Source organism: Nothobranchius furzeri, chromosome 12 (assembly GCF_043380555.1).
Source record: "Nothobranchius furzeri strain GRZ-AD chromosome 12, NfurGRZ-RIMD1, whole genome shotgun sequence".
NCBI classification, from domain to species: Eukaryota; Metazoa; Chordata; class Actinopteri; order Cyprinodontiformes; family Nothobranchiidae; genus Nothobranchius; species Nothobranchius furzeri.
In genome coordinates, this window is record NC_091752.1 from 22,335,814 (window position 1) to 22,362,117 (window position 26,304).

The following is a 26,304-nucleotide window of genomic DNA, read 5'->3' on the forward strand; positions in this document are numbered from 1 at the left end:
ACACACACACACACACACACACTCAACAATTTTAACGTTCATCCTCTCTCTTTGCATCCACTTCCAGTAATTTCTTGTGATTATGCAGTTTAAGGAATTATTTCCTCCTTCACTTATTAAAGGGATAAATCCTGGGTGATTGCAGGGACCATCATCATCATCATCATCATCATCATCACATACTTGGCATGCTGAAGGGAAATGAAACTGAGCGCAGTACCATTGAATTATTACAGCTTGCACAAAAGTTAAAATGCTGTGCAGAAATTACTCACTGCTGTAAATAATCATGTTCACTTTATTCAGTAAAAATGTAAAATCAGCTTCAGGTGGCTAAATGAAATCTGCGTTCCATTTCATCTAGTCTTTACAGTCTTTAGCCCTCAAAACAAAATAAAGAACAAAAACTGTTTAATTTTCAAAGTTTTTTTTTCCTGTAAAGTAAAAGTTTTCCTCTTACAGGGGAGGATGTCTCTGTAGCGGTTCTTGTCCCGGTTCTCAGGAGCTTTCCCCACCAAACAGTCGTCAGATGGCTTCAGATGCTCCAAAGCCTGGAATAAAAAAAACAAGATAAATAAAATAAGAATGCATACAAACACATAGCCTTTAAATTTGCCTGAGTACATGTGAGTTTTATTATTTTGCATTATGCTTTAACATGAATAACGCCATCTGTGCAGCTCTGATGTCATACATGCTGTAAATAAAACCCACCATGAACTCTTTGATCAGTTCCTCCTGGTCCAGTTGATGCTGCAGAATCTGTATGAGAGCTTTGACCCTGTAGCCTGAATACTGGCTGGACCTTGTAGGGGTTATGAGGGCCAGGCTCATCAGTTCCTCCTCTGATACTAACGGCGGGCCTGAGCAGCAAAGTATTCTTGGGTTATATTGCTCGGACACATAAAAAACAGCAGTAATTAAGGATGAATAGGCACCCGTTTGAGGAGAAGATACTTCCTGAGTTTTTGCATCAAATACGTCATCATCCTCGTCGCTGCTCCAACCGTCTGACTGGGTTTTCCGGATATCTTTGCACGACTGGTCCAAGAGTTTGGTAACAATTTGTTTCCTGGGAAAAGCAGATGAAAATGTCAACTACAATTTTAAAGAATATGTTTCCAGCTGTTTCTGGATTCAGTTGCTAACCCTAATCCCAAAATTCTTAGTTACTGAATAAGAAAAGCAAAATACTTTAACCTACTGAAAACCACACTTGATAATGGCATCCCCAAAATACAGTTCTTCTTTTTGTGGAGAACTTGGAGCCGTCTAGAATTTTCTCATATCTGTTTCCTAGTTTCATCTTTTGTCAATAATAATCTTTGCCACGCCTCAGAGATTTTCTGTAATGTATTTCAGCACCAAATCTAGAACCTGAGAACCTTTCAAGCCTCTCAGTGGTTTTACAAACAGTAATTAACAGGATTTCACGGGATTTCTAAGCTCTGCATACGGATGGCAACATTTTTAAGTTCTCTTATCGTAAGCATTGTGAAACGATCACTCATGTAATTCAAATTATATCATGTAAACAATCCAGCTGAGTATTAAAAACACTATTGATGGAATTATTCTTCACCTGAAGTAAAACTATTTGCTTCTGCTGCCCTGTCCAGTCTAACATTTATCATACATAGTACTTTATTTGCAGTGTTGGGAACGTTACTTTAAAAAAGTAATTAGTTATAGTTACTGATTACTTTGTCAAAAAAGTAACTCAGTTACTAACTGAGTTACAAGATCATAAAAGTAACTAATTACCAACAAAAGTAACTACTTAGTTACTTTTTTCATTAAAGAATGCAAGAATTACTACAATAGTAAAATATAAATGACTAATGACTGAACATAATAAAATGAATGTCCAAATGTTTTATATAAACCTGAATAATTTAAACAAATAAGCACTTAACAGGAGGAACTACTAACAGGAACATTACACTAATCTAGACTATTAAAAGGTCACTGTGTGATATTTAACAAGACCCTAATCAGCTAACATTTAAAATTGCAAATAGAAACACCTGTAAAGGTTCCCGAGCCTTTAAATTGTCTCTCTGTCTAGTTAAATTACAGAAATAAATGTAATTTTGCACAGTATTCTAATTTTTCCAGCTTCACATAATTGTGTGTTTTTAGCAGCATTTCTGTTGCTTCTAATCTAGTAACGGTTAAATAAATAAATAAATAAATAAATAAATAAATAAATAAATATCCTTTAAAATGACACTAGAAGAGGCACTAGAAGATCTGATGGAGGACTTACATTTACTAACGTGGGTCAGACCCAACCACAGAAGAGCTGAAGCTGGGTGGTAAACACACACATGCAGTTCTAATAACACCTGAGCTCCATGCCGTCTGAGACAGATGCATCAGTGTTACAGCGGGACTAAAGACATGATAAGGAACAGGTTACAGCTGGATGATCTAGGAAGGTGGAAGATCAGGACGTCTGAGCGGTGAACAGGTGAGCGGACCTTCGGGACGTCCCGCTGTCACGCTAAGGGCACGGCGGCAGACCCGCAGATTTGCTGCTGCAGCAACAAATCTGCGGGTCTGCCGCCGTAGACTATTCATCACGTCTTCCTCGATCTTCACGGGCCGTGATGCTCTTAAACATCTGCCTCTTTAGCTTCTGATCAGCTGACAGCTTCAACACACCGCGCTGCTTAACGCACGCATTTTCTTATCAGTAACAGGAACGACGTTTTGATAAAAGAAGACGTAATTAATTAGTTTGCTCGTTACAGAAAGAAATATTTTTTATTAACGCGGTCATTTTAAACGGAGTTATTCCCGTTGTGTCTACAGAATGCAGTGACTGAGACCGTGAGGGTCTCCGCCCACCCGGCCAATCATCATCGTGTTTGTAAGTGCGTTACCGACACCTCTCTCTCCCTGGCTGCAGCTGAAGTGTGGCGGTCAGAAAGCCTCACGCTGCTGCTCAACGTTCGACAAGCACATAGTAACGCACAACGTTCCGTCCCCAGTAACGGTAACGGCGTTGCAACGGCGGGAAAAGTAATTAATTAGATTATTCCGTTACCTATAAAAGAACGCCGTTAGAAACGCCGTTATACTTAAACGGCGTTACTCCCAACACTGTTTATTTGATCGTTTCATCAGTTGGGGTTTCAGTGATTAGTTGCTCTCTGCTGCCCCCCTGTGGCAAAATATGGAAGTGGATCATCCCAAACAAGAGGAAAGAGGAGGATAAGGGACAGAGGACAGGGAAAACACAAACATCACAAGAAAGGAGAAGTTCAAGACGTTAATACCTGTCAGAGGCTCCATGCAACATGTCAGTGACATTGAGGGATGGGCAGCAAGCTTGATGAGAGGGAGTGTTATTATAACTCTCCTGTCCCACAGGCAAGCAACCAGAGGAGGCAACAGACAGGAGGAGTGAGACGTTAGTGGATGTTAGTAAAGAGAAATGGAGCACAGTCTGATTTATATGACACTATAGTTTAAAAGTGTGACGGTACCTCTTCAGCTGACGTCTCATCTCTTACAACAATCACTCGGTGAGGTGGAGGAGGCGGCGAGGTAAGAATAACTTCTGCTTTGTTAACAACTGGATCTGAAGATGCCTCTAAAACAGTAATTGCAGTTCTCAGTATGTGCCAGATGAAAATGGATTGACTTGTTGAATGCTAATAACACATCAGATTCATGTTTCATCTCAATTTTACATTCCTGCAAACGGGGCTAAAGATCTTACCTGGAGGATGCTCAACCGGCTTGTTCAGCGTGACGTCAGGTGTGCAGCAGGCATCTGGGCCGGGCACGTGAGCCGGCTGGTCCGCTAAAATGGCTTCTGTGTAAATGGACATGTTTGGAGGCGTGGGTGACTCGGAGTAGGTCAGGGGCAGAATGTCCCGGCAGATGGTGAGCTGGACTGTTCCCTCAGCTTTACGCAGGATTTCCACCACCTTACTGTGGCTCAACCCGGACACGATCACGCCGTTCACCTGGTGTGAGGAGAGTCAGAATCTCTGGGTCAACCTCATTATAAAGGAAAAAACAAACAATCCAGTAAACTTCTTCAATCGTTTACCTCTAGAAGAATATCCCCCACTTTCAGCCGGCCGTCCTGCTCAGCCACCCCACCTGAGCAGATATCCCTCACCCTGAGCATGCTCCCATTAGTTCCACCAACCAGAGCGAAGCCGAGGCCTCCGCCTTCTGGTTTTTTAAATTCCACTTGCATGATGCAACTCTGCAAGAACAAGAGTTCAATAATGAACAGTAGAATTAAGGGGGCTTGTGTCTGTTTGGGCCAAAAATGATACCCCTCTGAACCCCCCCCCCCCAGCAGACTAACGTGGAGCTGATTCATGTTACAGTTTTTCCTCTACTCAGACACTGAAATACAAGACGCTAAAGACAGGTAAGTATGAAAATGAAGTGGGTAAAAAACCTGATCAGAAACAAGCTGCTGGACGAAACTCAGCGTTTTCAGACACTTACGTCCTGTTCCTGGGCGAGAGAGAGACATCTGAACCTCCCTGCTGTTGCGGCTTCAGCTGAAATACAACAAGAATTATGAGTAAAGTCAATGCAAATAACCAAGTAGTGATATTATCTTTCCCAAAAACACCAAATCAGACCTAGAAAATAAGAACATTTAGTCAAAGCAGCCAAGTTCCAGCTTGGCTCGTAAAAACAGAAGAAGAAACCGCCCAAGTTCATCCACAGCCACACTCAAAAAACAACACACCAACCTTGCACCTTTTCGGCCATTTTCAAAATGGTGTGCTGATGGATGCGTCTCTTATGACAGATGAACAAGGCTGATCTTTTCAGACAGCTCTGCTGCACTGTCCTTCACTGCTCTATGTCCTGTCACCAGGCAACTGAGCTTCCTGCTCTATAGACCACCACCTGCACAGGTCCTGACCTGCGTGGACGTGTGTGACGCCTTTGCAGTCTAATACACCAGTGGAGGGCCACAAGCTTGCTAATTATTAATCCTACAGTGAGGGCGCCAGGACCTGTCTGTCATCACTGAGGTCACACACTCACACACACGGGGGAAGACACTTATCCGTCAGCGCCGAGCTCTGGCTCCGCGCTGACAACGGGACAAAAGGTGAACAGTACCATTCATGGAGCTGATGCAATATCATCCAGAGTTTAGAGCGACTAAATTAACAGTTAAATAAATAAAGACTCACTATTTTCAGCAGGAAACTCTCTCTCGGTGGAAACGGACTCTTCAAAACGAGCAAAGAACTTCTTGTCTTTTTTCCAGTCGAACAGGCCTGTTGAAGATCAGCTGGTTTAGGAACTCACAAAAGCAAGAAGAGATAAATGCTGTTCGACGTGCACAGACAAGTCCTGATCATGGCTCCTGGAATCATAACGCTCTCTGGTAAGGATTGAACTCTCATCAGTACAAACATATCTAGTTTTTAGGCTGCTCATAAGCGCATACCGGACAAACTCTCCTGTATGAGTGTCATTTTCAACTCACCGTTCCACTTAGCCTTTGGAGTAACTGGCTGATCTTCTCTGAGACAAACAACAACAGAGTTATTCAGAAAATAAAAGCAATAAATAATCAAACAATGTCACTATCTGTCATCCAAATAAATAGATACCTGATGATTTTTAGCTTAACCTTTCGAGGGGCGATCTCACACGCCTTGACCGCGTCCTCTAGGGTCATTCCCAGAGTGCACCTGCCGCTGATGTACAGGATCTTGTCGTTGGGTTGGACGCTGCCCTCCTCGCTGGCTGGGGAGCCTGGCACCACCTCCAAACAGTAGATGCCCTGCCATTTGCTGCCGATGCCACCTGTGAGCTTAATTCCTGAAGAGGATGCACAGAAAAACACATTCCCATAACAATGGCTGATGCAACCGTGGGAGCCAGCAGATGGACAGTAGTGACTTTCAGGGTCCCACCCAGCTGTCCTGAAGGCGTCTTATGGAGAATGATGTCAGGCAGGCTGTCACAGGGAGGCGGAGCCACCAGGTTACTAACTGCTCTGCCGAGAGTCATGTTCAATCTTCTGGGGGATGACCTGAGAATCGTCATGGCGACGTCATCTGCCACACTAGTAACATTGTGGCCGTTAACCTGCAAGGACGTCAGCGTCACAGGAAATCAAAAGTATGAAAGGGAACCCGGGCACGTGTTGTTTTTTATGTGAGAGCGTGTGTCTTGGCGCGTACCGTGATGAGCCTGTCTCCGGCTCGGAGTCGTCCGTCCGCCCTGGCCGGGTTGTCCAGGATGTCCTGTATGTAGTAGCAATTGTCCAGTTTGCTTCGAGCGATGGTGAACCCGAAGCTTCCACTCCTGGACTTAGTCAGAACCACCGTGAGCTCAAACTCTTTGACAAGTCCCTGTTAGGTAGAGATAATTCATTCTGTCCATAAGCTTTTGAAGTTCAGGCATGGGTCAAATACTGCATTTATCTAATGAGAAAAGTGTTAAAAAGTTGATGTTTATCTTGCATTCAACGAGACACAACCTCACACAAATAAAGGTGGAGCTGGACCATTAAAGATAATTGTCTTGTTGCGGAGAGCTTCAACTTGCCTTTCTCCGACTCTCTTTTTCCTCCTCATCCAAATCGTCATCATCATCGTCATCATATTCCCTCCTTTTCCTCTCCAGTTCTTCTCTCAGCTGGATCTGGACGGGTGGGGGCAGCACTGTGGATGGTAGCGTCGGGGCGGGTGCACCAGCACAGGGAGGCACTGAGGAGATAACCTGGGCTGTGATAGGGGTCAGCGGTGGAGGCTGAGGGGGAGGCACCGTGGGTCGGACGTTCTTGGACATGGCTTTGTAGTGGCTTGGCAGAAGCCCCTGCTGGATCAGGTAATGCTTGGTTTTCAGTGGCTGCGTCGTGAGAGGCTGAGGCGGGTGGGTCAGGGGAAAAGTGGTCGGGGTGTCAGATGGGAAGTTGAGGGGTGAGAGGATGGTGGTGGGAACGTGAGGACTGAGGTTTGGAGCCTGAAAGCTGTTGGAGTTTTGAGAGTCGAGAGTTTCGATGTTAGCGGTTGGCGTGTTGCTGGCGGGAGGGCTGTGAGGAGGTTCTAAGGTGGAGCTGATGGTCAAGTACTCCTCATCAGCAACAATGGTGAGTCCATTTCCCACAAGGCAGTAGGTCACACTTCCATCTGCCTCCTCCCTGACTCCACTACAAAAAACAAAAAGCAAAATTGCCATATATCATACCTGACGATGGAATAAAGTACAAAGTACTATTGACACACACAACTTAACGTGAACCTGATGATGTGATAGTGTTTAGGGATGTTTTCAGACAGGTTTCGTAACAATACCTGGTGTATACGGGTTTAGAGGCAGTTTTAGGATAAGCGTCCACCAGCATCAAAGTTGCAGCATCATTTCTCCTGGTTTGAACTTCGTCTTCCTCTTGTTCTTGTCCCTTGGTGTTTGCTTGTGGCTCTGTTGTAGCAGGAGGAGAGGCAGGCGCAGGCGAGGCGGGCAATGCTGGCGATGCGGGTGAGACCGGCGACGGTGGAGACGTAGGTGATGTTGGCGTGGGGGTGGTGCGAGGAGAAGAGGGTGGAGTCTGATTGGCCTGCTCTTCCCCATCCGAACCTCGTTGGTTCTCTGGGATTTGGGAAACAGCAAATTCTGGACTCTTCTCCATGATGTTGGTCAGAAACTCTTCCTTGGTGGGTGGCACCATCTGTGCATGCATGTTGGTGTCATTTGGAGACTTAAGGAGCTGGCTGTAGTCCTCTCCAAGCCGGATGTCCAGGGATCGAGATCGAAGCTCGCGCGTGGGTGCGGGACTCTATCGGGCAGGATGAAAGTTAAGACCAGAAAATCCTGAATGCGTTGGGTCTTTTATTCAGATTTTGTCATCTCACCAGTGTGTTATCTTCTATATCATAAAGCGATCCAGGACCGGGTCGGCAGATCAACAGGTGGACTTCAGACGGGGCCCCGCGTAGCAGGAATAAAACCCTCTTATGAAAAGATAAAAAAAATGTGATGAATCAAGCAATCTGATCTGATTACATGTTCTACAGCACACGGGTTAGTACCCTTGGCAGTGCTTGCAAGAGTGACACAACTAGTGTGCTATTTTCAGCAATCTAAGATTAACGAATTAGAGAACCTGTGACGTGCTCGAGGTGCTATAAAAGCAGAGCCACATGTGTGCTAATACACCTCCCGGCCCACTCGTGTTGTTCACACTAACACAACTCTATCAAGACAAACGACTCAACAAGAAAACATTTTAACGAGCGACATCAGGTCAAAGAACCCAACCTGGTAGGAGAGATCTTTGACACGCTCCTTGTTGACGGATAGAATCACGTCTCCCTCTCTCAGCAGCCCACTTTCCTGAGCAGGCTGACCTGGGAACAGACGTTTGATCCGAACCACGCTGCCGCGGTCTGCACCCGAGCTCAGCTGTGAGATGTAAAAGCTGAAGCCGAGGCCCGACAGACTCTTCCTCAGGACCACTTCATGGGTATTTTCTAGGAAACAGAAAAACAATTCAACATCTTTGTGGAGTTTTTTGTTATTTTGAATCTGTGCAGGTTAGAGGTTATTGCCTTTTGAGCAAAGCACAGCCAAATCCAGCGTTGGAAAGTTCTTATAACCAAACTCAGCCAACAAAACAGGCAGGTTGAAGGTTTCAGTGTGTCCACGCTTAGCGGACAGAGGCAGAATCAGCCCTGGATGACTCTGACAGCTACCACAATGTAGCTGTCAGATGAGTCACATTCACCTCTGGGCCCTGTGTGTGTGTGTGTGTGTGCGTGTCTTATTTTTTTATCTGAGAGTGTGTACATGCTCCTTCCTCTTTTCTCTCACCATCCGTTATAAAGCTGTAGTCCTTGGCTCGACAATTCAAGGTTGTTTCCATGGAGACCTCGGTCCTGGGGGGCTGAGTGTATGACGAACTGTGGATCAAGGGGGGGCCGGGTGAGTCAGGTCTGGATTCCAGGACTATCGTGGGCTCCCTCTCCAGCAGCAGGTTCACCACCTTTAAATCACAGCAGACACACAGAACACTGTAAAGTCACGTTTATTATGCACATTTATATTTTGTTCAAATGATCTGCCAAAAGAAAAGAATGGACATGTTGTTTTTATTCTATAAAAAAAAAAGATGTTAAAATATGTTTTTTTTACTCAAAATGCAGCATTAGTGTATTTATTTGAGGGTCAAGCTTAGGATTTGGCAGAGATGTGCGTGCACGCGCGCGCGTGTGTGTGTGTGTGTGTGTCAGTATACACACATCCCCTGTCCTCTTCAGGCACTCGACAGCCTGCTGGTGAGTCACTCCCCTCAGGTTGGACCCGTCGACCTCCAGCAGTCTATCACCTGTCACATGCACCGACATAAATCTCATCACAATTAACAGCACCGATGTGTAAATGCTTTGTGATTGTGGGACCGTGTTTAGTTGATGGGCAAATCTAACAACCGTCCCTGCTCACTGGTGCATAAAGCAGGCAGACTAAAAACGCGGTGCCACGACTTACAAGCAGTTGATATTAAATATTCAAAAACAATCTGCTGTTTGTGGGGTTTAACGTGATTTATTAGTGACAAATGTGCAGATTACCGATATGAATGCGTCCGTCTTGCTCTGCAGCTCCTCCAGGCACTAGAGTCTTGATGTAAATGCCTCCATTATGGACATTAGTGTTTATTCCACCCTTTTTTTCGGGGGTGGGGTGGGTTGGGGGGGGGGGGGGGGGGTGGCAAAGAGATAATTACTCGAATTTCTGATTATTAAATAATCTTGAACTATTAGCACTTAAACCAAAAGGAAAGAAACACGTCACTCACAGCAACACTCATTCCGAGGCTGCCACGGCTTTTCTTCACCTCCACGTTAAAATGCTCTCTTGTTTTAAGGCATAAAATGGAAGGAGACCGTGGACACACATCCTGGAAAAGAGAAAAGGGAAACATTTAAATAAATATGATAAGTGTCACGGTCTGTGTCCCTGTGGAGCCCCAGCCCCCTCCAGGTTTCCCTCATGCTCCCCCCAGTCACTCCTTATTAGTTTACCCATTTTCAGTAACGTTAAGATCCCCTGCAGTAGATCTCCTCTTCCTTTGGTTCTGGTCTCTTTAGTTCATACATTAAAGTCCGAGTGTCTCTAGTTTCAGGTTCATCAGTTCACTTTTCTTTAGTTTTGTTTACATTATCTAGCTTGCTATCTCCCCTTAGTGTATTGTGTTTTCCTTCCCCAATTAGGTCTGATTTCCTCTCTTGCCCCGTTCTGCTCCGCCTCTTAGTTATTAGTCGCACCTGTGCCCTATCCCCTATGTCACCCAGCCCATGTGTATATAACCCTGTCTTGTCTCTCAGTGTTTGTTCGTCCGTTGTCGTCTGTCAGCGTTTTTCTAGTTGCCTCCTGTGCTCCAGAGTTTTTGTCGCTCCTAAAATAAAGGAATCTAATTTTTGCAACGACTCCTGCCCGTGTCGTTCTGGGTTCCTGCATTTTGGGTCCAGACCTCCATGACCTCAACGTGACAATACGAAAGAAAGATTACGGTATATATGTGTATGTGTGTGTGTCTTTAAATATCCTTACAATGTAAATTAACTGTAATATCTCCTTCATGTAAATGTACAAACAAACAAACAAACAAACAAACACAAACATAAATTAGGTAAACAAAACACAAAAAACAAATAAAAGACAAATAAAAGCATTTAAATTATTTAAAATAAACAAACATTACCGATTTGATTTTCAATAATTTATCTTTAATCAATTAAATTGATCTAAAACTAACAGGAAAGTTTAGTTGTAGTAGTGTGTACACATTCCAAAGCAATTGAAAAAGCACAATTGAATTCAATTGATATTGTTTGCGCCTTTAAAACCAGAAATGCAACATATTTCTGAATGTTGGGTAATGACTCTTTAGTTAAGCAAAACAGTAACACGACAACAGAAATAACATAATAGATTTACAGAGAGGTGTGCTTTTATTTTGGAGGATGATGACAGGATTGATCCTGTTATTCTGAGAACTTAATCAGTTTAGGAGTCAGTACTGGTTGGACTCCTGCTGATTATTCAACATGATCCGTAGGAACAAAATCAGCTGCGTCTGACTGAGTGTCACCAGAACAATGGTTCCTACCTGAGAATGGTTCCTACCTGAGCATCATGTATTCGCACGACAGGGATGTGAAGCTTCCTGTTGTGCTTTGGGGTTGCCATGCTGGACAGAGTAATAGCCTCCTCCAGCTCATCCATGGGGGGACGAAACTCAGTTCCACTCAGGGTGGTCTGTGACCCAAAGCTCCTCTCCAAACCAAGGGTACTTTGACTTAAGGAACCTTGTCTGTCCTTCAATGACTCTGATGGGAAAGAAAATCAGCACAAACTACTTAATATTCTATAATTACATCCAATTTTCAAATGAACGATCTAACACTGGGACGGTTACAGGACTTACGTTTAGGCTGGGACACGATGAGCTCCACCTCGTCGGGGCTGTTCTGTAAGATAGCAGCGGCATCGTTGAATGTCACTCCTTCCAAACTGGTTTTGTTTAGCGAGATGAGACGTCCACCTGGGAAATCAAGAAGAAAGAGAAAGCCTTTGTGATTCTGCAGAGACACGGCGCACATAAACAGCAAACTAGACTTTCAGTTAGCCTCTCACCAGGTTTTATTCTTCCATCTTTATCTGCAGGTCCATCAGGCACAACGGAAGCAATAAAGATCCCAAGGTCAAGTTTTCCTGTATTGTCCTCCCCCACGATCACAAACCCTGCAACACCACCAGAGGATGAGAAAGCAGGAATCTCCTGAGTGGAGTGAAGGAACAAGAGGCTCTGAAATGAACACACCGAAACCCAGTTTGGGATCTTTCTTCAGAGTCACACAGACAATTTCTCTCTCTGGAGGGGTTCTTGTTGGAGTGCCAACTAGAAAAATACAAAATCCAGAGTTAAAACATCATAAGACAGACACAGACAGCCAAATCATACAACCTGAAGCAGTTCCCAGATTAACAAATTATATCTTTTATCTTGACATAAAAATCTAACAGCACTTGATTTAAAAATAATCAGCCGTCACATTTTGTTATTTTCCATCTGCCTAGAAACAGGAATCCGTTGATCACCTCTTAGAGACGACGACGCGTCAGAGTCCTGCTTCTGCAGGGAGACGCTGGACGTCCTTCTGGGAAAAGTCCCTGGAGTGCTGCAACACCACACTCACATTTAGTTCCATCTTTTCTGACACAAGCATTCATTAAATCACCACAGGAGCTACCTCCAGCACGGCCGCTCTTTCACGTCCCTGAGGTCTCCTGCTTCAGACAGCTCCTTGTTCAGTTCTCTGCTCATCTCCCGCCTCATCTCTCTCTGCTGGCGGAGGCGAGCCTCCAGCTTGGCAGTGAGGTCCTCGCAAGACTTGGAGAGGGAGTCCGGGTGTCCGGGAGTCAGACCAACATGGTTCAACATGCCCTCCGAGCAGGAAATCCTCTTCAGGCTCATGCTACGAGCTCGATAGGCAGAGATGTTTTCATCTGGAGGAGCAAACAAAGAGTGTTTATCTTTTGCCTGTTGATGGTTGTCAGTACTAAAAACTTCTAATCAAAATGTTTTCTACAAAGACTAAAGCATTCCCACCAGGTATCATGGTGTGGTTAAGCTGTCGTGATGTCATCTCGCTGTGAAACTTGTGCTGGGCCGAGCAGAGGTTCAGGAGGTACTGGGCGATTTTGGAGGTTTCCGTCACAAAGCTGTGCTTTTTCCCACTGGGGCCACCGCACTCTATGATCAGTTTACGTCGCTGAAAGTTCATCAAAAATACATGAGCTCTCTATTACTTAGTTTCCTTTAAAACTCACAGTTTTGTTTGAAATCTAACAAAAAAACAAAACAGATGCTAGTTTCTGGCAATTCAAACAAAAACAGACACAAAAACACCTCAAAAGGTAAGGTCTTGACAAGCATTGGGTTTAACCCTCATCAGAATTAGAAGAATCAAAATCAGAAGGGTTGCATTGCCAAATTTGTGAGAAATCACAACATTTGGAAAGAAGTTCCATTTAATAAAGAACAAGACTGAAAACTGATGTTTTTTTAACAACAAAAAACTAAACCACACAGAAAACATGTCCACCAAGATAAATAAGAGACAAGGACCATCTTAATTTTCAGTAGATGCAAAAAACCTGGCATCTAGCACTGAACTGCACACCTGTGCATGTGGAAATGGGTTATTTATAATGGCACCATGCATGTTAAGCCGAAGCGACACATGTTTAAGACAAATCTGCCTTATTTGAATGAAATGACTCAAACCACTGCAGCATAATAGGGGCAAAACCGATAAATACCGTAATAACAACACTTAGAGCACAATTAAACAAGCAAACAAACAAGCAAACAACTCAAAAACAGACTTTGCATCCTGTCAGACATCTGGCACAGACAACCAGGCAAGAAACATCCTCTGTTACATGAATTCAGGGAGAAGGTATACCTTCTCCCTGAATTCTGGTGGTTAGCCTGTATACAGGCTGCCTCCTGTTAGATGCAACAGGGACAAACATCAATGTGTACCAATATAATAATAATAATAATAATCATATAATAATAATAATAATAATAATAATAATAATAATAATAATAATATAATAATAATAATAATAATAATAATAATAATAATATAATAATAATAATAATAATAATAATAATAATAATAATAATAATAATAATAATAATAATAATAATGCATTTTAATTAAAAAGCGCCTTTAAAAAAACCAAGGTCACTTAACGAGATAAAACACGATAAAATACTGTAAATACTGTAAATACTGTATGGCTACAAAAGCTATATATCTGCAGTAGACATCTGAGATGCTCTTTTGTTTTGTCCTGCTCTGTTACAGTGTTTAAATGGTCTTAACTGTTTTTACATCGCCTTTTATGTTATGCACTCTGTTTCTATTCCTGTGGAATCTTTTGTTTTGGGTATAATGAGGTAGATGTTGAATGTGTGGATTATGCTGTGGTGGCCATTCATTCTGACTCCTATTGTGCTCCAAATTTCCCCAAGAGGGATAATAAGCTTGGCCTGGCCAGCCATGCCAATACTTCCTTATGGGAAGCAAAGTGCCTGGTAATGCTCCTATTTAAATAACCCCACCCCCTGAGAAATCTAACTGAGCCAATCAGCGCCGAGCAGTTTCGCATAAACAACAAACATGGTGTTTGAAGTGAAGTTGAAGGTCTTTAAAACCACAACAAGAAGAAGTGCTAAAAGCCTTTCTTCTAAAGAAATATTCTGTTGTCAGACACCATCTTTGACTACAGCGTTACACAATACAGTCGTTATTTCCACCTATTTTCTGATTGGTTATTTTTGAGCCGGCTAGTCCCGCCCCCATGGTGCTCTCTGCCTCTGAGAATCCAGACCCATCCTCTGTGTAGGACGAGTCTGGCAGGCCGGGCTATTATAAACTAACTGAAGTGAACTGAACTTTTTGAGCAGCCCACATGAGAAAGCATCATTTGCTCTCCTCAGTTCACTTTCAGAAGCTACATAAAAAGAAAGCTGAGGCTAACCCTAACCCTAAGCCTTTATCAACCTTGAAGAACCCTTGAAGTAAACAATTCTTACCCCAGTGGATATGGAGTCTGTTTCCCTCCACAGGAAGCGTCTGGTGACGGTTCTCTGGTGGTTCTTCGTCTCATACACGATGATTCCTTTGGCACAGACTCCCAACACCAGCTCTCCAATCAAAGGTCTTTTCTCTCTTCCCACTCGGTGGAACATAACCCCATACTCCGGTAACTGCTGGACAATCTGAAATCAATGGACACATTATACAGAAAAATATTTCAATGTCAACTCTCAGACAGCAGGATGCCTCGTCAACTTTTTGAGAAGTAGCAAACATTTAACATAAATCAATGTGATCCGTGGGTTAGGGTTAGAATTGTAGTTTTTGTGTGAAAATGAAAGTCTGGTTACCTTTAGGAATTCAGTTTCTGCTTCTTCTGGCAACAAGTGTGCATGACTTGCATGTAGTCTTGGCAACTCTTCCCTGATACTTGGAAGGGCGAGCCTCTCCAACATCCTCTTGGACACATAATGCTCTGGCTGGTAATAATCTTTACCATACAACTAGTAAAATAAAAAAGAAATAATCAAATGTGTTGTTTTTCATGTTTAATAAAAAAAAAGGAACTGTTTTTGAGTCTGTACCTCTGGCATATAATCACCAAACTCCGCCTGCAGAGCCAGAGCAGCCAGAAACAAGCCTGTCTCCTCGTTACAGTAAAGCCTGTCTTCTATAATATCCTTACGCAGCTGTAAGTAATACTGGTGACGGGTCAGTCTATGTCTGCAAGCAGAAGAAAGAAAGATTAACAAAAGAGATTTGTGTTTCCATTAAAAAAGTTGTTAAAATTGTGCATCAGGACAAAGCTGCACTTACAGAACAAAGGTGATGTCATCAACAAAAAATTTGACACGAAGAAACACCAAAAAGGAGGACATCTGCCCTTTTTTCCAACTGTCTGGAGCAACTTTGGAGATTTTTGTTTCATGGTCCAAAAAGAAATACTCGTCATCTGCATAATGCCATAATACCACCTTTTAAACAATTGTTTTTGCTTTTCAATATCATCACCGTTTAGCATTCACACCATTGGTAATGCTGAATGTTTTATTCCCAAGCAGTATTCCGTCTTACCGTCCAGGAAGGAAAGACCGAAGTAAAAGTGCTCCACTAGGTTTGCGTGAGCCACCACCATGTCAAACACGTCTCTTGCTCTGGATTTAATGTCGCAGCGAACGACCACGTACTGCCCATTAGACATCACCACGGTCACTTCTCTTTGGGATGAACTCGAGTTACCCTTTTTGGACTGTGATGTGCAAACAGAGAAATGCATGCACATGAAAACAGACACAATAGGATAAATGTACTAAACATTCAAGAAAAATGACTTTATTTTGAATTTTTTGTGGAAATACATAATTTAGATAGATAAATAGCGAAGGTGCTTGAAACTGGTGCTTTACCACGATGGATCCTGGAAGCTCAAGTAGAATTTGCTGCTCATCTGGCATTCTTATGAACTCAGGACCTAAAGCCTGGAAACAAGACATTTACTGTAAAAACTGCACACTTAACTTGTTTTTGATCTTCTCCAGTTCAACTTCATCCTCAAATACACACCAGTGGTGCCCCCAGAAATGTTTCATATGGGGGCCAGTGAACATTTTAGGGTGGCCTACTTAGTTGGACCTTGTGGTAAATCTGAGTCCCCTGTCGTACATGCTTTCCATGTTGTCTTTTCAAACACAAGCGTTCCTCTACTGCCACACACCTGACTTAACCACTGATTAACAGGCTTCTGCAGCACTTGATGTCCTCCTGAGGATGCTATTCAAATATGTATGTAAATCAGGTGTGCTTGAAACAGAGACACTGAAAACATGCAGGACACAGGGATGCTGAGGACCAGGTTTGATAAACCCTGCTTTAGCATTGCTCTTTTTATTCTTTTATTTAAAAAATGCAGCCAAAACATTTACTTCAAATCTGAGAAAATAAAACTGTTCAGAAAAACATTTAAATAATTTTAGTTATTTTTATCCATCCATCCATTTTCTGAACCCACTTGTCCACATGGGATGGGGGGGGGGCATGCAGAATCCATGCAGAAAGATCCCTTCTTGCTGCAAGGCAACAGCTCTAACCACTACACCACTGTGCAGCCCTGTTATTTCCTTTTATGTATTTTAATTAGTTGTATTAACATTTGTTGTTTTAGCAGTTTACAACAGTGTAATTAACCTGTTGCTGTAAAAAAGCATTAAAAAAACTATTGATGTGTTATGGCCACTTTGGATGCAGGAGCCAGGATCACCCAGCCCTGGTGATCAGCCCAACACCACCCCTTCTCCTCCTCCTCTCTTCCAGGCTGCTGAGGAGCACAGCTGAGCTGAATCCTTCTGACGACCCACACACCCTCAGCAGTCTGGGAGGCAGCAGTCTAGGGGTTCTGTTGTTCTCCAGGCCTTACGCATTGTTTTGAACCCCTTTTGTGTGTTTTTGAAGATCTATGTGATCTTTTTGGTTTATGTGTTGATTTTAAGGTTATTATCGTAGTTTACCGACTTTGGGATTTGAAAACACTCAGTGTGTTCGTAGTGCGTCAGTTTTTATTATCAACTTGTGTTTTTTAAAACACCTTCTGTTTTGGTAAAACTTTTAACAAAGTTTTAACCAGTTGTTTTAATGTTGATAAGTGGTCCTTTAAATGTTAACCTTTTAGTCTTGATTTTTGTTAATAATGATCTCAGTTTGCTTGCTTATTTTTAAAACCTTTTATGGCAATTAAATCCACTGTCACATTTCTTATGTTACCCCCTCCTTCACACTTTATGTTATGGAAAAAGCCTGAATCTGACCTCATGCCAAAGAAAAGACATTGTGGTATCTGCATGGGGAATAAGAACTCACAATATACCTTGAGTAAATATTGTACATTTATGGAGCTGTAAATCCAGAAAAATGGGGAAATGATCTGAAAATGATCAGGATTCGTGGAAAACATGATTTTGATAACCGCTGACATGTTACAAATGTATTATGGTTACGATGAAGCACAGAGCAGTGGAGAGAAAAAAAGGGGTTGAAAATGTGAAAAAGAGAGGACACACAGCTTGCCTAAAAGATCCAAACAACAGCAGCTGTGCTCTGTTTGAGCCACCAAGGTTGAATCAATTGAGGCCTGAAAGTAACTTAACAAGAACATAAAGATGAAAAATTAACTCCTTGATGTAAAATGGTCATTACAGTGGACAGCTTCTCAAAATTATAGTTTATATATTCGTTTTTTGCTATTAAGCACAGCTGTTGAAGACTTTATTGCATTTGAGCCCCTCCACTTGGACTTCAGTAAGTCAAGCCAACACATTTCATGTTCATAAAACACGCTGTCCACTGTGGTGGACATGTAATAAATTATTTGCTAATTATTAAATGTTACAAAAAATATTTGTTGAAATGTGTTTCATTCACACCTGAAGATGAATGAAAATAATTGTTAAATAACCATGGTTGAAGATTTCATAATTCATGCATCAAAGGGTTAAGCAGTGACCAAATATTTAATTCCTGGTATTCTGGTGACTGATATAATTTGAACTATGAACTGTGTCACTTTTAGTGGCTAGAAGGGAAAGGGTTTTAGTGGAACCCCTCAATTTGAGAAATTGACTGTTTATCAGTACTTGGTAGTTAAAGAGAGCCCAATAAAAGCTAAGTATGTAGGTTTTTAGTTGAAACCTCTTGGGCTGAGAGACAGACTGTGTGGTTAACAGTAATCTCAGACCAACAAAACTAGTGACTATTGTCAAATTGCATTGTATCTCCTTATTTTTGTTTTTCTAAATCTTTGTCTCTGACATTTTAAATAAGACAAGGGAATTTTAGCAGATGACTATCGCACCCGGGTGACAGATCTGGTATGCAGTGCCTGTTGAAGTTGAAAACTGCATTTTGAACACTCTAAAAAAATATCGGTTGCCATGAATTGAATCTCCTGGTGTCTGTCAAATGTATGAACTTGTTTAGATCTCTGATTAGTGGACACTGTGATCAGAACAAGGGGAGAAACTGTCTGGAAGTAAGACTAAAATGAGACAGCAGATTAAAGCTGTTGTAGGGAATTTACATTGAAGAAGTTTAAATTGTTTTAATTCTTCATGTATTCTCAGATTGGGAGCTTTGAAATGCATTTTAACACTGAATTACACACTCCTCTGTGTCTGGGTTAAACAGCAAGGTCGTATCAGAAAAACATACACATCCTAACAGACCTTGGTCTAAAGTAAGACAATATTCTATCAGCCAAGAGGCTGAAGCAGAAATCAGAAAGGCTTTGAGAAATAACTGCTGAAAGAAAATATAAAAACAAAAACTAAGTTAATGCTTTAATTTAAAAATGGGGTTTGCACACTTTGAAATTTAGTATGAAGCTGCTGAACAGTTGATTTGTGTTCATCTGTCCTCTTTGAAATGTATCAACATAGGCCCATGTTTTTGGGACCGGTAGATTTGGTTAATGTTGACACAGCTGCTCAACCTTGTACGCTTTGGAGTTGGAGAAGTAAAACTTATAGTTTCTGACTGAAACATTTAAATGGTGGTAAATTCAAATCAATTAATGAACGGATTTATTGCAGAACATATCTAGTGGCAAATTTTGTAAATGACCAAATGTTTCATTTATTGTAGGGCTGTCAGTATGATATTGGCTAAATTTATAACTTGGATTTCAGAAAACACGATAAAGTTTAATGAATCTTTGTTACACACCTAAATTTATTTTATAAATGGGATTTAAATGTTGAAGATTCAATAGTTTTTTTTTCACATGACCGAGTGAGATTAGGCCGTTTCTCAGCGCCACATGCCAAAATCCCACTGTTTCCTTATCATAACCCAAACAAAGGAGAATGCTGGAGGCTGCTAGGCTACGCTGACCTATTCACACACAGAGTGTGGCCGGACACTTTTCCAAAGTAAGATAGTTAGCTGATTCCTCTTTATAATCTGCTAACTATCTGACGCTTGTGTGTCTGTTGGATGCCAATAAAACGTTGATAATGAGCGTAAACCTAATAATATTAAGCAGAGTGTAACCCCTGATAGGAGGTTTCAAATGTCAAATTTAGGAGTGATGATAAATGTTTTTTTTAACCTAAATTACCTCATCATTAGGAAATAAGGGATTAATATATGATGTTCTAAACTTTCAAAAGTACTGATTGTGCCTTTTTTACATTATCGTATCTTGAACCTTGATCTGGTTCGCTTGCCTTGAGCGGATTCTTAGACATTATCCATTAGAGGTTATTCAGTATCATCAAAAACATTATTGGAGATAGATTTCTAGGTTACCATGGTTTTATCCATTGTGTTGTTATCATATGACATTAGACATCTTATAGGTCAAAGACTATCACTCGAACCATGGGTCAAGTCCATTTATAACTTTGAAACTTTCCTAACAAATGAGTCTTATGAACAAATCTCCTTATTTAAGTTAGAAGCTATCCTCAACTTGATTGTGTTCATGATTTCAGTAACGTCTAATTTATAATCAGTAACTTCTATACGAAGATGTTAAATTAACAGTATAGTTTAAGAGTTTAGTTCTTAAAAGTTATGAAGAGTACAAAAGTTATGTAAAATATTTCTAATTTGTGTTAGTCAATCTATCTCGACTCTCAATTAACTGTTTATGTAATTAATATTGAACCACTTCCTAGTTGGTTAATGAATATTTTCTGCCATTTTGCTAAAAGAAAAAGACTTCACTCTTGTTGAGTAAATCTGTCACGAAGCGGCGGGAGGTTTGGACCCGAAATGCAGAAATCCAGAACACACAGGGAGGAGCGGTTGAAAAAAGTAAAATCCTATATTTTGGAAGGTGATCAAAAACCCAAAGGAGAGGAGGCAAAAACCTAACCACTAAACCAAGACAAAACCAAAAGCTCACTTGCTGAGCAGAAATCCAGAGACTAGTGCGGAGGGACAAAACAACACTGACATAAGACAATGGACCAACAACCATAGAGTGACAAGACAAGGCTTATAAAGGAGGGAGGTAATCAGGGAAACAGGTGACAGGTGTGAGGAGTATGAGCTGAGGAGAAACTGGTGGAATCAATTAACAAAATGGGAAGGGAAAGAGCTTGACCAGAGGGCAGATAAACATAAACCTATAAATACAAAACTAAACGTAAAAGCTGAGGGCAAAAAATAAACAAATAACTAGATGGATGAGGAAGACTAAAATAAGCTTGACTAGGAATGGAGAATGATTAGAAGGACACCTGAGGGAAGTCAACAGAGGGCTGGGGATAATAATGGGACACAAGAGGAAAACCTGAAGTGGAACAGGAGGGGCTGGGGAACAAAGAGACACAGAAAATGACAAAATCAGCTCTCACTTTCTTGTCTCCTTTATTCAAAAAGAGAGCAGCCTTGCCCTTGACTCATCATTGTTTTTGTTTTTAATATTTGCTAGACGAGCATTATAAGATGACACTTTCCCAACATGACCCTTAAATGTGATCAGTAGCATGATGATCTAGCAAATGCTCTTTGATGGTCACATTATTTTGAGTATGACCTGATTAAATGCTCATCTAGTAAGTTTTTAAGTCGGTCAGTCTTTTATTTTGTTTATTTCTTGCTGTTTTTTGAATATAAATACTTGAGTTGTTCATTATCACACTTGTGTTATATTCCTCTGCTTGACCTTTAAACTAATTAGGGCTCTTCCTCAGCATTACTTTGTTTCCTGAAGTATGACCATTTTAGACAAATTACATTTTTACAAATTACAAATAACATTTTTTTGCTTAGAACAAATTTTCCTTTCCTGAAACGATTATCATCTTCCCAAACACTTTTAGAGTTGTGTGTATCTAAGAACACAATCAGTTATTTTTTTATTTTTTGCACGTTCACTGTCTCTATGTGACAAATGAGTTTTGTGCTCCTTAAATAATTCTGCTGTTCAATTTCATTTACGGAGTTTTAATTTAGCAGTATTTATCTCCTGTTGGCAAATATCAGGTATTATTAAGATGACATTGTACATTGTTGATGTACTCTGAAACAACCTTACTTTACTGAATCAATGTGAAGTTGAAAAATGTATTTTTATAGTTGGACTGGTTTTGTTGTTATTAACTCCAGTGTTAAAAGTGAAAAAAATCCAATTAAAAAGTCGCTTGGTCTTGGTCACGTTTCATGATTTAGCTCTAATGATGTAAATAAAGGTGAACATTTCTGGCATAAGGAGAGCAAACTGCATAGAGTCTGTGACATTACTATTTTGTGATATGAGCTTGTGGATGCTGACGAGCTTCCCTTTTTTTCCCAGATTGGTTGATTCTTTTGATTTCGTTAAATTACAATCTTCTGCAACAGCTCTTCTACTGTGATTTCTCCTGTTACTTCTAGGTGATGTAAATCACTTTTTGCGTTTATTTTCAATTTTCTTTACAATGATTATGGCTTTTTTGTAAGTTGTTTTGTTAGTTGTTTAGTTTGTTTAATGCACGTTATGCTGGACGACTCTGCCCCCTGCTGATGTAAACTGCTAATTGCAAGTTCCTTGGGTTGGGTATTTTTAGCCTTTAGAGGAAACATGTTATGCAGGATCCAACTTCTGCAACGGGTTGGCGCAATGCTTGCCGGTATCGGACCTGTTTTGTTTATGTCCTTGTATGCCTCTTTTGCTCTGATGAGCCATGAGTGTCTCATGCCTCAGGAGGAGGGACTGCTGATAACGATTTTCCTACACACACGCACTCACCTGTGTGCCTCTGTTATGAGATAAGTAAATAGAACACATTTGTGCTGAATTAACCCTTGTTAGTACAACTGTGGATGAAAATAACTGGAGTCCAGCATGAGAGAGAAAATACCTTGCATGATGATAAGGATTTTTGCTGAAACAAGTAAAAATCAACAGTGGTCGACAGTGGTCGTCGTTGTCTTCCTACACTTATCCGGGCCCAGGTCGATGGGGCAGTATCCCAACTAGGGAGCTCCAGACCGTCATCTCTCCAGCCACCTCCACCAGTTCCTCTGGCAGGACCCCAAGGCATTCCCGGACCAGATTGGAAATATAACCTCTCCAACATGTCCTGGGTCAACCCGGGGGCCTCTTCCCCAGGAAGGCGTCCAGGAGGCATCCTGACCAGATGCCCAAACCACCTCAACTGACTCCTTTCGATCCGGAGGAGCAGCAGTTCTACTCCGAGTCCCTCCCGAATGTCCGAGCTCCTCACCCTATCTCTAAGGCTGAGCCCGGCCACCCTACGGAGGAAACTCATTTTGGCCGCTTGTATTCGCGATCTCGTTCTTTCGGTCATTACCCAAAGCTCATGACCATAGGTGAGGATTGGGACGTAGATCGACTGGTAAATCGAGAGCCTGGCATTCTGGCTCAGCTCCCTCTTCCCCACGACAGATCGGCTCAGCGTCCGCATCACTGCAGACGCCGAACCAATGCGCCTGTCAATCTCCCAATCCCTCCTACCCTCACTCGTGAACAAGACCCCGAGATACTTAAACTCCTCCACTTGAGGTAGGACCTCTCCCCCGACCCGGAGTTGGCAAGCCACCCTTTCCCGGTCAAGAACCATGGTCTCAGATTTGGAGGTGCTGATCCTCATCCCAGCCGCTTCACACTCGGCCGTGAACCTACCCAGCAATAGCTGAAGGTCAGAGCTGGAGAAGCTAGGAGGACCACATCATCCACAAAAAGCAGAGAGGAGATTCTCCTGCCACCAAACTCGACACGCTCCACACCACGGCTGCGCCTAGAAATTCTCTCCATAAAGGTAATGAACAGAACCGGTGACAAAGGGCAGCCCTGTCAGAGTCCAATCCTCACTGGGAGCAGGTCAGACTTACTACCAGCTATGCGGACCAAACTCACGCTCCTCTGGTGAAGGGACTGAATGGCCCTTAATAAAAGGCCACCCACCCCATACTCCTGGAGTGTCCCCCACAGGGTGCCCCTGGGGACACGGTCACAAGCCTTCTCCAAATCCACAAAACACATGTGGATTGGTTGGGCAAACTCCCATACCCCCTCTATCACCCTTGCAAGGGTATAGAGCTGGTCCACAGTTCCACGGCCAGGACGAAAACCACATTGCTCCTCCTCAATCTGAGATTCAACTATCGATCGGACCCTCCTCTCCAGTACCTTGGAGTTGACCTTTCCAGGGAGGCTGAGGAGTGTGATCCCCCTATAGTTGGAACACACCCTCTGGTCACCCTTCTTAAAGATGGGGACCACCTGGAGTCTGCCACTCCACAGGAATTGCCCCCGATGACCACGCAACATTGCAGAGACGTGTCAACCACGACAGCCCTACCACATCCATAGCCTTGAGATACCCAGGATGAATCTCATCCACCCTCGGGGCTCCGCAGCTGTGTAGTTGTTTGACTACCTCAGCAACTTCTGCCCCAGAGATTGGACTGTCCATCCCCAGGTCTCCCAGCTCTGGCTCCTCCTCGGAATGCGTGTAGGTGGGATTGAGGAGCTCCTCAAAGTATTCCTTCCACCGCCCGACTATAGCCCCAGTTGACGTCAGCAGCTCCCCATCCCCACTGTAAACAGTGTGAGACATTTGCTGCCTCCCTCTCCTGAGGCACCGGACAGTTTGCCAGAACCACTTTGGTGCCGATCGATAGTCTTTCTCCATGGCCTCACCAAACTCCTCCCACACCCGAGATTTTGCCTTGGCAACTGCCACTGCTGCACCCCGCTTGGCTATCTGGTACCCGTCTGCTGCCTCTGGAGACCCACAAACCAGCCCCGCCCTGTAGGCTTCCTTCTTCAGCCTGACGGCTCCCCGAACCTCTGGTGCCCACTAGCGAGTACGGGGGTTGCCACCACGACTGGCACCGGCCACCTTGCGACCACAGCTAGCAACAGCCGCCTCAACAGTCGCAGAGTGGAACAAGGCCCACTTGGAGTCAATGTCCCCCACTGCTCTTGGGACGCGGTCAAAGCTCTGCCGGAGGTGGGAGTTGAAGACCGTCTCGACAGGTTCTTCTGCCAAGTGTTCCCAGCAGATACTCACTATGCGTTTGGGTCTGCCAGGTCTACGTGGCTTCTTACCCTGCCATCTGATCCAACTCCCCACCAGGTGGTGATCAGTTGACAGCTCTGCTCCTCTCTTCACTTGGGTGTCCAAAACATACGGCCGCAGGTCAGATGATACGACTACAAAGTCTATCATCGACCTGCGACCTAGGCTGCCCTGGTAGCAAATGTACCAATGGGCATCCTTATGTTTGAACATGGTGTTCGTTATGGCCAAACTGCGGCTTGCACAGAAGTCCAATAACAAAACACCACTCGAGTTCAGATCAGGCGGACCGATCCTCCCAATCACACCCCTCCAGGTCATGCTGCCATTGCCCACATGAGCATGGAAGTCCCCCAGCAGGACAATAGAGTCCCCTGATGGAGCACTATCTAGCACTCATCCCAGGGACTCCAAGAAGGGTGGGTAATCTGAACTGATATTTGGCGCATAAGCACAAACAACAGTCAGGACCCCTTCTCTGACCCAAAGGCGCAGGGAAGCTACCCTCTCGTCCCCCGGGGTAAACCCCAACACACAGGCAGAGAGTCTTGGGGCTAACAAAAAGCCAACCCCAGCCCTCCGCCTCTCACCCGGAGGAACTCCAGCAAAGGAGAGTGTCCAACCCCTCTCAAGGACTTGGGTTCCAGTCGAGGTGAGTCTGACTATATCTAGCTGGTACCGCTCAACCTCTGCCACAACTCCTGCTCCTTCCCTGCCAGCGAGGTGACCTTCCATGTCCCAATAACCAGTTTCCTTGTCCGGGGATCGGACCGCCAAGGCTCCTGCCTCGGTCTGCCACCCGATCCACACTGCACCGGACCCTTCATGTGCCTCCTGCGGGTGGTGGGTCCACAGTTGGATGAGCCCATGTATCCGGTTCGGGCTGGGCCTGGCCGGGCCCCATGGGTGAAAGTCCGGCCCCCAGGTGCTCGCTCACGGGCCCCAACCCCAGGCCTGGCTCCAGGGTGGGACCGCGGTAACCCTCCGGGCCGGGTACTCCGACTCTTTGTTTTTACATCAATGAAAGATCTTCTGAACTGTTCTTTGTCTCACCCTTCACCTAAGACCCATTTGTCGTGGGAGACTTTACCAGGGGCACAAAGTGCCCCAGACAACATAGCTCCTAGGATCATTAGGGCACTCAAACTCCTCCACCACGATAAGGTGACGGTTCAACAGTGATCTCCCAGAATTTTCTTGTGCTTTTTCGCCCACAGGTCGTGAAACCAGGAAATTGGGTTCTGATGAAGGTGCTGAAACAAGACAATTGGGGCAGCCAGAGGTGAGAAGGTCCATTTGAAGTACTCCTCACCACTCCTACTGCTGTGAAGATTGCTGAGAGGCCATCTTGGATTCATCTATCCCACTGCAAGCTCATCAATGTCAACTGACCGCTACTAGAGCGGCAATGAAGTCCGGCAGCAAAGGGGTGGGTTACCTCTAGGGTCCCACGTCTCAACCCCGGTGAAGATAAAGATAAAGATAGAGATAGAGATAGAGATAAAGATAAAGATAAAGATAAAGATAAAGATAAAGATAAAAGATAAAGATCTTCTTCAAGCTTGCTGGGCTCACCACATTCTGATGTTGGTGCACGTCCATGGCCCTGCACTTGGGCCGCCTCTCAGCACCCGATGGAACGACTGGGA

The 26,304-nt window shown here is 43.4% G+C and overlaps 1 protein-coding gene and 1 long non-coding RNA gene across 8 annotated transcripts in view; one reads left to right on the plus strand and one right to left on the minus strand.

The window, feature by feature from the left end:
- ptpn20 (protein tyrosine phosphatase non-receptor type 20) overlaps window positions 1-26,304 on the minus strand; it is a 38,571-nt gene that overhangs the window by 4,431 nt on the left and 7,836 nt on the right. For 4 of the 6 annotated variants that reach the window (XM_070542428.1, XM_054750079.2, XM_070542427.1 and 1 more), the window contains 34 exons: window positions 16,034-16,105; window positions 15,702-15,876; window positions 15,444-15,579; window positions 15,212-15,350; window positions 14,978-15,130; window positions 14,624-14,809; window positions 12,623-12,785; window positions 12,264-12,519; window positions 12,112-12,191; window positions 11,834-11,911; window positions 11,647-11,754; window positions 11,438-11,554; window positions 11,137-11,339; window positions 9,806-9,907; window positions 9,579-9,672; window positions 9,249-9,334; window positions 8,821-8,992; window positions 8,269-8,480; window positions 7,863-7,961; window positions 7,305-7,786; window positions 6,556-7,159; window positions 6,189-6,359; window positions 5,919-6,093; window positions 5,613-5,823; window positions 5,486-5,523; window positions 5,187-5,273; window positions 4,480-4,535; window positions 4,067-4,228; window positions 3,731-3,980; window positions 3,495-3,601; window positions 3,285-3,367; window positions 939-1,072; window positions 715-863; window positions 461-551 (listed from right to left, as the gene is read on the minus strand). In XM_070542428.1, coding sequence (XP_070398529.1) covers window positions 461-551; window positions 715-863; window positions 939-1,072; window positions 3,285-3,367; window positions 3,495-3,601; window positions 3,731-3,980; window positions 4,067-4,228; window positions 4,480-4,535; window positions 5,187-5,273; window positions 5,486-5,523; window positions 5,613-5,823; window positions 5,919-6,093; window positions 6,189-6,359; window positions 6,556-7,159; window positions 7,305-7,786; window positions 7,863-7,961; window positions 8,269-8,480; window positions 8,821-8,992; window positions 9,249-9,334; window positions 9,579-9,672; window positions 9,806-9,907; window positions 11,137-11,339; window positions 11,438-11,554; window positions 11,647-11,754; window positions 11,834-11,911; window positions 12,112-12,191; window positions 12,264-12,519; window positions 12,623-12,785; window positions 14,624-14,809; window positions 14,978-15,130; window positions 15,212-15,350; window positions 15,444-15,579; window positions 15,702-15,876; window positions 16,034-16,105 — 5,431 coding nt within the window. The other 2 variants (XR_011515677.1, XM_070542429.1) reach the window with 2 other exon arrangements.
- Window positions 3,099-12,292, plus strand: LOC129166765 (uncharacterized). Of its 2 annotated transcripts, XR_008565668.2 has the most exons (4): window positions 3,099-3,307; window positions 3,379-3,555; window positions 5,264-5,383; window positions 11,677-12,292. It is a non-coding gene; the product is annotated as an uncharacterized lncRNA (long non-coding RNA). The 2 variants fall into 2 exon arrangements; XR_011515678.1 differs by having other exon boundaries at window positions 3,099-3,555.